The sequence below is a fragment of the Macaca thibetana genome, chromosome 8 (assembly GCF_024542745.1).
Source record: "Macaca thibetana thibetana isolate TM-01 chromosome 8, ASM2454274v1, whole genome shotgun sequence".
Classification (NCBI taxonomy): Eukaryota; Metazoa; Chordata; class Mammalia; order Primates; family Cercopithecidae; genus Macaca; species Macaca thibetana.
This window is the reverse complement of record NC_065585.1, coordinates 40569431-40585399: the sequence shown is the minus strand read 5'-3', so window position 1 is coordinate 40585399 and position 15969 is coordinate 40569431. Positions and strand designations below refer to the sequence as shown.

Here is a 15969-nt window from a genome sequence, read left to right as displayed (position 1 = left end):
TGTTATTTACAGTAATATGTAATAGGTTTCTTATTGTCATTTTAAATGAATATTTTAATAATTACTCAATTTTAATTCCTAATATTCTTAAAAACATATATAGCTCCTATATAAAAACCATTCTTTGGATTCCTCAATAACTGTGGAGTCCTGCGACTCGAAAATTTGGAAACTGCTGCTAAACAGAATTACCATATGCTAATATACCATAATTTATTCATCTATTCTATTGCTGATGGACATAGGGGTTGTTTCTAGTCTGGGACTATAACAAATAAGGATGCTATGAATATTCTTGTACATGTCTTTTGGCATACATTATGTACCTGTTGAGTTCATATCTAGGGGCAGAACTGCTGGGCCACAGGACATGTTTACATACAGCTTTAATAGACGCTGTTTTCCAAGAGGCTTTCAGCATTTAAAATGTGGTTAGTTGAATTGAGATGGGCTGTAAGTATAAAATTTGCACTGGATTTTGAAGACTGAGCATGAAAAACATAATGCAGAGCTTCTCATTAATAATTACTTTCTATTGTTTATGTGTTGGAATGATAGTATTTTAGATATATTAGTTTTAAAATATTAACATTAATTTCACCTGTTTCTTTTTTTAATGTGGTTAATAGAAAATTCAAAACTACATATATGAGTTACATTTGAGGCTCACATTATATATTTGAGATGTTTCTAAGAAGGGCACTTAGTTTTAGAGGAACCAGGAAGACTCCCCAAAAGAGGCAGCAATGGGAAGAAAACTGAAGGACAGCAGGAGTTAGCTTAGAGAAGAAAGTGGTGGAGGAAGAAATAAGGCACGCAGTGGGAGCAGTGTGTATAAAGGCTGGAAGTCACAAGTATGGCAGGAACATGGTGTGGGAGAGGGGGAAGCGCAGGGGTTAAGGGGAATGACCAAGATGAGGCAGAAAGATAAAAACTAGCCAGATCCCCTGCCCCTGAATGATTATTCCTGCTTGCAGAGCACAGAGAAGGAATCCAGATCCGCCAGTGCCCTGCCCACAAGCCATCACCTCCAGTGTGACTAGAGCCCCAAGCCAACATCACCTCCAGTTTACCAGCAGGGGGTTCCTGACACCCTGCCCAGCTGCACTGTCTCCACCACTGTGGTGAACACCCACAGGAAGGCAGGCACTCTGGCACTGCTAGCACTCTGCCACAGGTGCTGGAAGTTGGTCCCCCCAATCCAGCGTAGTTGATTTTGAAGCCTTGAAGAGCCAGAGAACAAAGTCGGGGCCCAATACAAGTACCTCAGAATTACAGCATGTAGTCTAGGAGTTGGGAACTGAGCACTGGCCGCCTAAAATCTTCCAGGAATGAAGCCAGTCAGCTGAATCCACCTTACACCACAAACACTCAAAGTTATCAAATAGGATAAAAGGGGAAAAACAATCCAAAGATCAGAAACCTCAAAGATTGAAGGTAGACAGTCCCACAAGATGAGTAAGAACCAGTACAAGAACTCTGAAAACTCAAAAAACCAGAGTGCCTTTTTCCCTCCAAATGACCACATCACCTCTCCAGCAAGGGTTCTGAACTGGGCTAAGATGACTGAATGACAGAAACAGATCAGAATATGAATAGTAACAAAGATCACTGGGCTACAGGAGTACATTGAAACCCAATCCAAAGAAGCTAAAAATCACAAGAAAACAATATAGGAGCTGACAGACAAAACAGCCACTACAGAAAAGAATGTAACCGACCTGATAGAGCTGAAAAACACACTTTAAGAATTTCATAATGCAATCACAAGTATTAACAGCATAAGAGACCAAGCAGACGAAAGAATCTCAGAGCTTGAAGACTGGCATTCTGAAACAAGATAGTCAGACAAGAATAGAGAAAAAAGAATGAATAGGAACAAACAAAACCTCTGAGAAATAAGGGATTATGTAAAGAGATCAAATCTACAACTCATTGGTATCTCTGAAAGAGATGGGGGAAATGGAACCAACTTGGAAAACATACTTCAGGATATCATCCATGAGAGCTTCCCCAACCTAGCTAGAGAAGCCAACATTCGAATTCAGAAAATGCAGAGAACTCAAGTAAGATATTTCACAAGAAGATCATCCCCAAGACGCATAATCAACAGATTCTCCAAGGTCAACATGAAAGAAAAAACGTTAAAGGTAGCTAGAGAGAAAGAGTAGGTCATCTACAAAGGGAAGTCCATCAGACTAACAGCACACCTCTCAGTAGGAACTCTACAAGCCAGAAGAGACCGGGGGCCAATATTCAAAATTCTTAAAGAAATTCCAACCCAGAATTTCATATCTTGCCAAAGTGTCATAAGCAAAGGAAAAATAAGATGCTTTTCAGACACGCAAATGCTGAAGGAATTCGTTACCACCAGACCTGCTATACAAGAGCTCCTGAATGAAGCACTGAACATGGGAAGGAAGGACCATTACCAGCCACTACAAAAACGCATTGAAGTGTACAGACCAATGACATTATAAAGCAACTGCATAAACAAGTCTGCAAAATAACCAGGAAACATCATGATGACAGGATCAAATCCACACATATCAACACTAAGCTTGAATGTAAATGGAATAAATGCCCCAAGTAAAAGACACAGAATGGCAAGCTGGATAAAGAACAAAGACCCATTGGTATGGTATCTTCAAGAGACTCATCTCGCATCCAGTGACACACATAGGTTTAAAATAAAGAGAGAATAATGTACCAAGCAAATGGAAAAGAGAAAAAAGCAATCCTAGTTTCAGACAAAACAGACTTTAAAACACAGATAAAAAAAGACAAAGAAGGGCATTACATAATGGTAATGGGTTCGATTCAACAAGATCTATTTTAAATATATATGCACTCAACACAGGAACACCCAGATAGATTCATAAAGCAAGTTCTTAGAGATCTTCAAAGAGACTTAGACTCCCACATAATAATAGTGGGAGACTTTAACACCTCACTGACAGTATTAGATCATCGAAACAGAAAATTAACAAAGATATTCAGGACCTGAATTCAGCACTAGATCAAATGGACCTGACAGATACCTATAGAATTCTCTGCCCTAAAACAACAGAATATACATTCTTCTCATTGCCAGATGGCACGTACTCTAAAACTTGATTACATAATCCGAAGCAAAACATTCCTCAGCAATACAAAAGAAATGAAATCCTAAAAAACGATCTCTTGAACCACAGTGCAATCAAATTAGGAATCAAGACTAAGAGACTCACTACAAACCATACAATGACATGAAAATTGAATAATCTGCTCCTGAATGAATGACTTTTGGGTAAATAATAAAATTCAGGCAGAAATCAAGAAGTTCTTGGAAACAGGACGGCACGGTGGCACGTGCCTGTAATCCCAGCACTTTGGGAGGCCGAGGCAGGCAGATCACGAAGTCAGGAGATCGAGACCATTGTAGCTAACATGGTGAAACCCCGTCTCTACTGAAAATACAAAAAAAATTAGCCAGGCGTGGTGGCGGGTGTCTGTAGTCCCAGCTACTTGGGAGGCTGAGGCAGGGGAATGGCTCAAACCCAGGAGGCAGAGCCTGCAGTGAGCAGAGATCATGCCACTGTGCTCCAGCCTGGGCAACAGCGAGACTCCGTCTCAAAAAAAAAAAAAAAAGTTGTTCTTAGAAACCAATGGAACAACAATACAACATACCAGAATCTCTGGGACACAGCTAAGGCAGTATTAAAAGGGAAATTTATAGCATTAAATGCCCACATCAAAAAGTTAGAAAGATCACAAATTAACAACTTAACATCACAACTAAAAGAACTAGAGAACCAAGAACAAACAAACCCCAAAGCTAGTAAAGACAAGAAATAACCAAAATGAGAGATGAACTGAAGGAGACTGAGATGCAAAAAACAATTCAAAAGATCAACAAATCCAGGAGCTGTTTCTTTGAAAAAATTAATAAAATAGACCACTAACTAGACTAATAAAGAAGAGAGAAAATTCCAATGAGCACAATCAGAAACAACAAAGAGGATACTACCACAGACCCCACAGAAATACAAACAATCATTAGAGAATGCTGCAAACACCTGTATGCACATAAACTAGACAAATCTAGAAGAAATGGATAAATTATTGGATACATACACCCTCCTAAGACTAAACCAGGAAAAAAAGTGCTGAATTCCCTAAACAGGCTAATAACAAACTCTGAAATTAAGTCAGTAATAAATAGCCTACCAACCAAAAAAAAGCCCAGATGGATTCACAGCTGAATTCTACCAGATGTACAAAGAAGGGCTGGTACTGTTCCTGCTGTAACTATTCAAAAAAATTGCTCCTCATTCTATGAGGCCAGCATCATCCTGACACCAAAACCTGATGGAGGTTTTAGTATTTAAAAAAACAAACAAACAAAAACACAAAAACAAAAAACTTATTGACAACAAAAGAAAACATAAGGCAAATATTCTTGATGAACACCAATGCAAAAATTCTCAAAAAATACTGGCAAACAGAATCCAGTAGCACATGAAAAAGCTTATCCACCGTGATCAAGTAGGCTTTATCCCTGGGATGCAGGGTTGATTCAACATGTGCAAATCAATAAATGTGATTCATCACATAAAGAGAGCTAAAGATAAAAACCACGATTATCTTGACAGATGCAGAAGGGGCTTTTGATAAAAGTCAACACCTGTTTATATTAAAAACTCTCAGTAAACTAGGTATTAAGAAACATACCTCAAAATAATAAGCACCATCTATGACAAACAAACCCACAACCAACATCATAATGAATGGACAAAAGCTGGAAGCATTACCCTTGAAAACTCACATAAGAAAAGGATGCCACCCTCTCTCATCACTGCTGTTCAACATAGTATTGGAAGTCCCGGTTAGGGTAATCAAGCAAAATAAATAAATAAAGGGCATCCAAATAGGAAGAGAGGATGTCAAATTATTCCTGTTTGCAAATGACATGATCCTATATCTAGAAAACCCCATAGTCTCAGCCCAAAAGCTTCTTAAGCTGAAAACTACTTCAGCAAAGTCACAGGATATAAAATCAATGTGCAAATATCACTAAATTCCTATACACCAACAACAATCAAGCTGAAGCCAAATTAGGAATGCAATTCCATTCACAACTGCAACAAAAAGAATAAAATGCCCAGAAACACAGCTAACCAGGGAGGTAAAAGATCTCTAGAAGGAGAACTACAAAACTATGCTTAAAGAAATCAGAGATGACACAAACAAATGGAAAAACATTCTATGTTCATGGGTAGGAAGAATCAATATTGTTAAAACGGCCATACTGCCCAAAGCAATTTATAGATTCGATGCTATTCCTATTAAACTACCATTGACATTCTTCACAGAACTAGAAGAAACTATTTTAAAATTCATATAGGACCAAAAAAGAGCCCAAATAGCCAAGATAATCCTAAGCAAACAGAACAAAGCTGGAGACATCATGCTACCCAACTTCAAACTACACTGCAGGTCTACAGTAACCAAAACTGCATGGTACTAGTACAGAAACAGACACACAGACCAATGGAACACAATAGAGAACCCAGAAATAAGGCAGCACGCCTACAACTATCTGATCTTCAACAAACTTGACAAAAATGAGCCATGGGAAAAGGATTCCTTATTCAATAAATAGTACTGGGGTAACCACCTAGTCACATGCAGAGGACTGAAACTGGACCCCTTCCTTACACCATACACAAAAATTAACTCATGATGGATTGAAGACTTATTAAATGTAAAACCCAAAACTATAAAAACTCTGGAAGACAAGCTAGGCAATACCATTTTAGACACAGAAATAGGCAAAGATCTCAGGACAAAGATGCCAAAAGCAATTGCAACAAATGCAAAAATTGACAAATGGAATCCAATTAAACTGAAGAGCCTCTGTCCAGCAAAGGAAACGGTCAACAGAGTGAATAGGCTACCTACAGAATGGGAGAATATTTTCGCATAGTTTGCAAAATATCCAGCATCTATAAAGAACTAATCTAGGCTGGGCGAGGTGGCTCACGCCTATAATCTCAGCACTTTGGGAGGCCGAGGCGGGCAGATCACGAGGTCAGGAGATCGAGACCATCATGGCTAACACGGTGAAACCCTGTCTCTACTAAACATACAAAAAAAAAAAAAAAATTAGCCGGGCGTTGTGGTGGGTGCCTGTAGTCCTAGCTACTCGGGAGGCTGAGGCAGGAGAAAGGCATGAACCCAGGAGGTGGAGCTTGCAGTGAGCCGAGATTGTACCACTGCACTCCAGCCTGGGTGACAGAGCAAGACTCCGTCTCAACAAAACAAAACAAAACAAACAAACAAAAAAACACAAACTAATCTAACATTCAGCATCTATAAAGAACTTAAAACAAATTTACAAGAAAAAAACATTAAAAACTGGGTAAAGGACATGAACACTTTTCAAAAAAAAAGACATACATACAGCCAACAATCATATGAAAAATAGCTCAACATCACCAATCATCAGAGAAATGCAAATCAAAACCACAATGAGATACCATCTCACACCACTCAGAATGGCTAATTATTAAAAATTCCAAACAGATGCTTGCGAGGTTGTGGTGAAAAAGCAATGCTTGTATGCTGTTGGCAGAAGTCTAAATTAGTTCAACCATTGTGGAAGACAATGTGGCGACTCCTCAAAGACCTAGAAACAGAAACACCATTGACCCAGCAATCCCATTACTGGAAATATACCCAAAGGAATATAAATTGTTGTATTATAAAGACACATGCACGTGTTATGTTCATTGTAGCACTGATTCATAATAGCAAAGACATGGAATTAACTTAAATGCCCATCAATCACAGACTAGATAAAGAAAATGTGGCACATATATCCCATAGAATACTATGCAGCCATAAAAAAGAACAAGATAATGTCCTTTACAGGAACATAGATGGAGCTGGAGGCCATTATCCTTAGCAAACAAATGCAGGAACAGAAAACCAAATACTGCATGTTGTCACTTATAAGTGGGAGCTAAATGATGAGAAAGAACACATGGACACATAGAAGGAGGGGAACAACACATACTAGGCCCTATCAGAAGGTGGAGGGTAGGACGAAGGAGAGGATCAGAAAAAATAATTACTGTGTACTAGGTGTGAAATGCTGTACAGATATCACTAGATATGATGTAGCGTATCACTAGGTGATGAAATAATCTGTACAACAAATTGTTTAATAATTGAGTACAACAAACCCCCACGTAATAATTGTGTACAACAAACTCCCATGACACAAGTTTACTTACATAACAAACCTGCACATGTATTCCTGAACTTAAAAGTGAAAAAAAAGAAACTAGCCAGATCATGAAAGCTCTAGTGAGTTAAATTTATATTTTAAGAACAGGGAACTGCTGTTGGGTTTTAAGCAAGAAAGTTATATTACCAGATCTGTACTTTAGATAAGTCGCTCTGGCTACTGCTAGGTGTGATATGATTCAATCAGGACAAGACTAGAGCCAAGACTAGTTGGGGGCTGTTACAATAATGTAGACAAAAAAAAATAATGGGCCTCTACACAAAGAGCACAGCAGTAGAGAGACATGAACCTTAGGCAAAACTACTATTTTCAAAGCTTCTGTTTCTTCTAATAATACCTACCTCACACAGTAATTTTGAGAACTAGTCATGGCATTTTTTGTATAGGTGTTCTGTATTCTCTTGGTAAAACTTTTACAGGCAATAATAATTTCAAGAAACAATTCTACTTCAATATATATCAGATACAAAGATTATTCTTATGTTTTCTCCAATATATGTATAAAGATGCCTTAACTATTAATGAAATTAAGTCACATTATGAAAGGTTTACTCCTTATATTTGAAAAGGTAAATTCCAACTACTAAACATCCTATTGTGCTCCACTTAATCCTAATATTAAAAGATTAGCACCATTTTTAATTTCTCTAAAAAGTGAAATGTAAGTGAACTAAACGTAGGTATCAAGTTAGTCTCGTTCAATGACAACACATGAGCATAAAACAATTTCACACCTTCACCAAACTGATACCAGCAAGTAAATGAGTTATTAACTATGTAAGAGGAAAATTAGAAAACTGTTCTGTCACTTTTATTTACTTTGAAGTTTTGGTACCTACTAAAGTTATATCTTCTGTAAAGCTACATGATCAAAAAAAAAAAAGAGATAAAAGCTCAATTTTTCCAAATCTGCTCTGAAATTCACCCATCTTTTAATATATTCTTGACTCTACCAAAGACAATCTGATTTCTAAAGCAATCTTTATTGATAGCTTAGCAGAAAGCATTTAACTTAAGCAAAAAGGTATTGGAAATCCATCTTTTGCCCCACCCTTTGCTTCTTGCCTGCAATACACTTAAAACACTGTAAAAAGTTATGTTCTATACTTATTTCACTGACAAAATGACTGCCCTCAGAACTGAATTCTCCACAGTAACCTTCTTAAGGTTCCTCCCCTTGTAATTTAAGTCCATCTCTTCCTGTCATCTGTTGTACAACTATTCGCAATGTATCTTAATGCATAGTGTTCATAGCTTTCTCTATTCTAGATTAAGTAACAGAAATCTAACTTGCTAAGGGTCCAAACTGTTCTACTGAATTGAGGGAACAAAAATCACCCTCAAATTCTCATTCCTCCTCTTCACTGATGATCTCATGTCATATTACTTTGAGAAAATAAGAACAATCAGATGTAATGTCCACTTTCCCACCCCAAAACCTACAGACCTAAACACACTTGCATCAATATTTTCTTCTTTCCTTCTTATGGCAAGAGGGGAAAAATCCCCTTTTCTCTATCAAAAGGGCAATCTACACGCCTTTATCTCCACTACTACTACCTTGGTCCATGCTCCTGTTATCTCTCACTTGGATTACAGTCAAATTCTAACTGATCATCCCATCTCTACTGTTTCCCACTTCACAACAATACTCCACATAGTAGCAAAAGTGACTGTTTCAAAACATAAATCACGTGATGTCACTTAAATCCTTTGAATAGTTAAACTTAAAATAAAACCTAGACTCTTTACCATGGATTCTAAAGCCCAGAGTTTCTAAGTGTTACTCTAATCTCACCCTGTCGCTCTCCCTTATAACCATTATGCTCCAGTTACAGTGATTTTATTAATTTATCTGCAACTAATCAGCTCTTTCCTGATCCCGGGCCTTTCGTGCATTGTTCTCATATGCAAAGCTCTCTTACCCAACCATAACACAGTTAGCTATAGCTATCCTTTAGGTCTCATAAATGTCCCTTCATCAAAAAGTCTTCCCCTAATTACTCTGTGCCTGTTACTCACTATCTCTGCCCCGTGTTTGTTTCTGTGAGAGCACTTATTACAACTTATTCATTAGACTATAAGCTCCATGAGGGCAGAAACTATGTGCATCAGGTTTTATCTAACACAGTGCTAGACATAAGCAAGGGCTCAATAAATATTTGCTAAATGAACTGAGTGAAGCAACAGCCAGGGTTAGGCTACAATCCTGACTCTACTACTTCATAGTGGTTTGACTTCAGTTAAGTCACAATATCTCTGTGTTTCAATGTTCTCTTTCATAAAATAAAAAAAAGAATATGTATCTGATAGGATTGCCAAAAAAGACCTACTAAAGATTAATTGGCAATAAATAAAGACTAATCACGAATCTTTCAATATAAGTATTAAGTACTTGTAAGTAAATAAATGCTATCGAACTTAATTTAATAAATGTTAGTTTCCTTCCTTCCCTTCTATAACTTAGACAGTGAGAATCCCCCAAGCTGATACAGTATTGAAGTAATATATTTATATATACTTAAAAAGAAGAGACTCTGATGACATGTATTTGAATATATACATTGGTAATTTGTATTTGCAGGATCTAATCCTAAATTTTAGAAAATGAGAATTAAATAATGTGCAACTATCACTTAACTCTCTCCAAAAGGGGGGAGTGATAAGGAGAAAAGAAGAAACACAGAAAAGAAAGGTAAATTAGAAATTAGAGATCATCAACTTCCAATTCCTATATTTAGAACAACCTTCCTCTTCTTATAAAGACATGCAGCAAGAACAGGATTAATACTTAAAATAAAAATATTCTATATTTACTTAAATCTATATAATTCTCACGTATATTTCACGTATATTTCTACTGAACTTTCACCCCTTAAATTGTGGTATCACTGGTAAAGTGTAGAGAAAAAAAAAGACAACATCTCATATCAGACACACAAAAAGGTCCTCTGGCTCCTTTAATAATTTAATAAGCTTTAAATTTTCTAACTACAAAAGTAAATCTTAACGTTTTCTTTAACTGCTGCTCACTTTTCAGGCTAAAATCCCTTTTATGTTCTTCAAAAGAAATTTTACTTTCTAGGAACCTTATAAATCATTTACTATACATCATTCAAATCTCCTCCATACTGTATCTGGAATACAGCTAACAGTGCTTGTTTAATACTTTCTGCCTGATAACCACCTAGAATTTTGTGGAATGTGCTGCCTACCTTCATATTCTCCCAAGGATATGGATATAATTTAGATTCTGAACTCAAGGAAGGGTTTATGTTAAGCAATTAATTCAATTTTATTCAACATATTTTATGTAATCAAACTTGACTTTGTAAGAAGTAATTGGTATCTGGTTTAGATTTTTCCCTCATGTTTCAGTTACTTCTATAACCTTTCTAAAATTGGAATTTCTTGTCTACCCTTAAACCAGTTATTAAGTGCTACTGAACATTCCATAAAATTCATGGGAAAAGATTCATCCATTACATATATGCAAGAGTAAAAGGATTATTTTAGGCTACCACAACATCTAGAATACTACTGAGAACAGTAAAGACTCTTTACTGTAATAAGCTGAAAACCAGTTTAAAAATGAATTTTATCACAAGTCAATCAGTATATGCTAGGAACAGTTCTACAGCTATCAAATGCTCTGGCAGCAAGTAACCAAAAAATAACCATCTGCAACTCTTCAAGGTTACTGTAAAATGATATACAAACAACAAACACTCTAAATTACTTTTTTTTTTTTTTTTGAGACAGAGTTTCACTCGTCACCCAGGCTGGAGTACAATCATGCAACCTCCGCCTCTCGGGTTCAAGAGGTTCTCCTGCCTCAGCCTCCCAAGTAGCTGGGATTACAGGCGTGCGCCAGCACACCTGGCTAATTTTTATATTTTTAATAGAGACGGTTTTGCCATGTTAGCCAGGCTGGTCTCAAACTCCTGACTTCAGGAGACCTACCTGCCTCCGCCTCCCAAAGTGCTGGGATTACAGGCCTGAGCCACCACGCCTGGCCTCTAAACTACATTTTAAGGCTTCATTTTGGGTAGTGTTTTTCAAGCTAAGGACTGCAATTTATTAGTGGATCCAAAATTAATTTAATGAGTCCAGACCAGCAAATGAAGAAGGGAAGGGTGAGAAAGAGGAAGAATAAACAGAAAACATCTGAGTGCACAGGTAGTAAGAGTATGGTTTCATTAACTTTTTTCTCTATGTACATAGTACCCTAAGCAATGTGTATTTTAAGGGTAGGTTTGAGTAAAAGTTAGGAAACACTAATCTGGGAGACAAACAGAAGTGGAAAGGATAAAGCAATGGAACTGTCAGAATTACCAACTTGTGGTTTAGGAGGTGAGCAAGACTAACAGCTTCTACTGACTAGGAGACAGAGGTTTTGGAAACTCCCATAGATTTGTAAAAGCCAGACATCCCTATGTGAAAAATGACAAAGTACTTTTTCCTCTTACAGTAAGCCTAGGACAATGCGTTGCAAAGCTTGTGGTTGTCACTACTGACATTTTTATCCCTTCAAACTTCCAAAGGTGGCAGAGGTCAACCTTTACTCTCTCCTCCTAACTCTTAGGCACATTGAATGCAGTTAAGATACAGTAGCCCCTGAAAGATAATTACAGGTCCTTGAACAACTACTTCTGGAAAACTTTATATTCTAGATTACAATTTAGAGTTTCAGGTAAGACTGGCATTCAGACAAGTTAATTTGGAAGTATAACAGTCACATATCAGAGCCCATAAAAATCGTCATCTGGAGAGTAGTACCAAAATAAACAAAAAAAAAAGTTTTTATGTATGTGAAATGTTTCAAAAATCTGAAGCACACCTTAGAGTCATTTCATTTTCAAGAGTCACTCTGTGAAGAATTAATATTGGAATTCCCCAAATATTGGCCAATCAACCTGCTTTTCTTTGCTAACAGCGATTCTGAATATTCAGTTTCATTAATAGACCTAACTGTTTTTGAAGCTATTTAAAACACACACACACTTTTTACTGTATAGGGGACAGTTTCACAAATTACAGCTAGTATCTGTTCTAAGAGGTTCAAGACGATAGCTATTTCTCAGGATGCATCCACTACCCATTACAACTACTATATATTCTAAGTTACCCAATTCCCGCTATTGTTACAGAACCACATCCCCCCATACTATTGTTATAGCCCTTTTTCACTATTATAAACCCACACATGGTTAGAGACAGAAGAGGACAAAAAACATGCAGCTATAAAGAGGATTTCTCAGTTCCAGGGTGAAGGGTTCCCTTTAATCTCTGCTGATACAGTTTAATGTTCTGCCTGGTTCACTACCTCCTTTTTTTTTTTTTTACACTTTGAAACTTGCTGTGGCTTGAGACAACCACCTTTGGCATAATCACCTGCTGGTTTTATAATCTGGGCCCACACTGTTGGAAAAAGGAGTTTTAGTCTTTGCTTACTAACAATTCCTCACTGAACACAAATTCCAAAAAGATAAAGCTTTGATAAGCACCCACCAGAAAGTCACTTTGTGTACAAGTACTAAAGAATGCACCAAAACAAATTAAGGGGTTCACAGCCTCTTATCCCTCGAGGCAAAAGACTTGTAGTTCAAACACTGATGACACAGGTTTTAATGAAAGAAGAGCCCATTTATTTATCTATTCTGATCAGACATCACAGAAATTCAATTCTTATTATAGCAAAGGACAAAGCTGGACAATCCTAATCACCCCAAATTAAAGATACCTCTCAATTTCTTCTCTCTCCTGGGCCATTATACCAAACCTAGAGCAGAACTATATCCACCTTCAGGCCAGAAGAAACAACATAATAGCTTATTGATCTCTGGTGTAGACCCAAACCCACAAGTCATCAGGCAAGCAGGGATCACAGCCACTTGAAGCAGCTAACTATCAAAAGTCGTGCACTGGGTTTTTGGTCCCACACAAGCACACCTTTGGCAATTACCTCTACATAAAAAATGGACCAAACCACTCTCCTCACCAAAACAAACAAAAATACTATTAATCAGGTACGGGAGGAACACACCCTGAATTGTACCAAAAAGACTACTATTTCTTGGCTGTCGGTAAATGCCCAATTACGTTCATTAATTCTTCATTTAGTGTCACTTGCCACCATCACATTCAATTCCGTAGATAAATGCGTTCAAAAGATAATACTTGCTGACAAATTGGCTGTTGACTAAACCTCACTACCACCACCATTATACTAGTCAAATCAGTGTTTGTGGCAAATGACTTAGACTTTTTATAAGTAAAATTTACCAAAGTAATGATAACTTCTAATTCTTTTTCTGAGGAAATCAAAGCAACACTCCAAAAAGGAAAGGTTAAAACTGAGCTCTCTGAAATACCTATTCAATGTGTTTAACTGATGAACTAAGAACGGTGAAGTCAGAAGTGGAACTCTTTTATCTTAAGAGATAAATGTTCTTTGCAATTAATTCCATTCAGCTCTTGCTCAGACCCCAACGCAATACAAAGCTGTCCTCACACAGTCTTCAGCCTTCTCTTAACCCGATCCATCGACTGGAATAAAGTAACAGTGACCAGAGCGGCGGACGATGATGGATGAAATTACAATTGAACTGGGAGCCAGGACACCCTAAGAGCGAGAGACTGAGGTGGGGCTGGAAACTATTTTCTGGCCTTCTCCCGCGTGCTGCTCCCGGGAAACCAACAGGATCCTGCACGCCCGGATTCGGCAGAGCCCTTGCCCGCGAGGTGGAGGGGTGGGGAGAAGTCAGCAGGGAGCCTTCTCAGGGACTCGGGTAGGGAAAGGACTGGTGCGGTGGGAATCTCACCGGTGAGAGAACTTCCTAACCCCGGGTGGGGGCGGGGGGGGCGGACCGTCCCGGCAGCGGCGGGGGCGACCTCCTCTGCTTTCTCACAGTCATACATCTTTGTGTGTGGATTGTGCCGGGCTATGGGTCCTCGAGCAGCTGGCCGCGGGGGCCCTCCAGCGCAGGTCGGGAAGTCCTCCCGCCACCCGCTCGCTCCGCCGGGGCCCTCCCGGCCGGGACCCCCAGCCCCTCTCCACCACCCGAGAGTCTGAAGGTGGGCGAGTGGAGGAAAGCATCTCCGTGTGGGGACACCCGTTCCGCCACATCCACCCCCTCGCCGGTCTTTGTCCCGCCGGCAGCCCGGCTCTCCGCCGGAGTCTCCAGGGGAACCCCAGTCCTGGAGGCCTCGAGGGCCCGGGTCGCCTCAGCTTTGTTCGGTCAGCGGGGCGCGGGGACGCGGACACTTACCGTACACCCCAGCGAAGAAGAGCAAGAGGAACGCAGACCTCCACCGCGGAGACTCTTTTGTGCTCCAGCGACGGGCCATAACCACGGCAGATGGAGAGAGAGAGGAGGAGATGGAGGAGGAGGGAGGAAGGAGGAGCTGGGGGTAGACGCCGCCGCCGCCGCCGCCGCCGCCGCCGCCGAGCCCCCGGCTGCTCCCTGCGCTCTCCGCGGCGGCGGGAGGGGGAGGAGGAGGGGAGGGGCCGCCGCCGCCCGCGCGCGCTCCCTCCTTTCTCCTCCCTCCGGCTCGCCTGCTCCCACCCCGGACGGTGCGAGAGCCCCACGCGGGGCGAACCTCCTGGGGGCAAGGGCAAGGAGCTCGCGCGGCGGCGCGAGGCGAGGGGGTGGCGGACGCGGGACTCTGGCCTCGCGCCGCTCGGGCTAGCCGGCGCCGCCACTCGCCAGACGGAGCGCGCGCCCATCCGTGCGATCGGCAATCCCCTGGCCCGCCTGCCTCGGTTCCCGCCCCGCGCTCCGCTGGACTTTCCAAGTCTGGGGCCGATTTCCCCGCGACTGGAGCCCAAGGAGCAAGGCAGCGCCAATCGATGAGAGAGCGTGCGAACGCCGACCGCTGGATGCCCAGGGGCTGGAGCGAGGGGTGGGTGGAGGAGCTCGGTCGCTGTCCGAGGCCTGGGCTCTGGCCCAGCGGGTGGGGTGGGTACAAGTTGGGAGGCTGAAGGTGCTTCCATGTTGGCGGAGGCGTGGATGGTCTGAAGCTGAGAACTTATGAGTTCCTTCCTCTATCCCGCACCCCCACGTCTGCACTTGCGGTCGGCGCCGAGCTTGGAGTGCGGGCGGGCGCAAATTAGTGCGGCCAACGCGGCAGCTGGTCGGTCAGGGGGCAGTGTGGACTCCCACGCTCAAGGTGCCCGGAATGAGTCGAGCAAGGCTTGTGCAGAGCCCCTCCAGTCTGGCTTGGAAGCCCCAGGAGGTTTAACGTCTCACGCTGGGTCGGGGGCAGCTGGGCCAGGATGCTCAGCAGTGCTGGAGCCGACTTTCGAGGTAGATATATTGAGAGGAGGGTTCGCCCATCACGTTGCAGTTTCCCTAAAGCACTTCCCCCATTCCAACAAATGGGAGTCCTCCTTTACATAGATCCCCAGAACATTTTTCTAAGTACGTATGTAGTGACGCTGGCACATCATACCTTACGCCCTGTGTTTTTAAAGTGTTTGTCTACAACGTCTTATTTTTATTAGATTTTATCGTTGCCCTTTGTAAGCACTCTCCATGCTATTCACTGAAGACCTACACTGCACCATGCTGTCCTATTGACATAGGTTATCACTTTTTAATCCCAAACATCCTTGTGAGATAAATATTATCCATGTTTTATCTAAAAGAGAGAGAATAAATTACCCATGGCAA

The 15969-nt window shown here is 40.7% G+C and overlaps 1 protein-coding gene across 2 annotated transcripts in view; it reads right to left on the bottom strand.

Annotated features, from left to right (window-relative positions):
* LRP12 (LDL receptor related protein 12) overlaps positions 1–15008 on the bottom strand; it is a 92302-nt gene extending 77294 nt beyond the window's left edge. For both annotated transcript variants that reach the window (XM_050800686.1, XM_050800687.1), the window contains exon 1: positions 14566–15008. In XM_050800686.1, the coding sequence (XP_050656643.1) occupies positions 14566–14644 (79 nt within the window). In that variant the 5' untranslated portion in view covers positions 14645–15008. The remainder of the gene's footprint in view (positions 1–14565) is intronic.
* Positions 15009–15969: the final 961 nt, after the last annotated feature.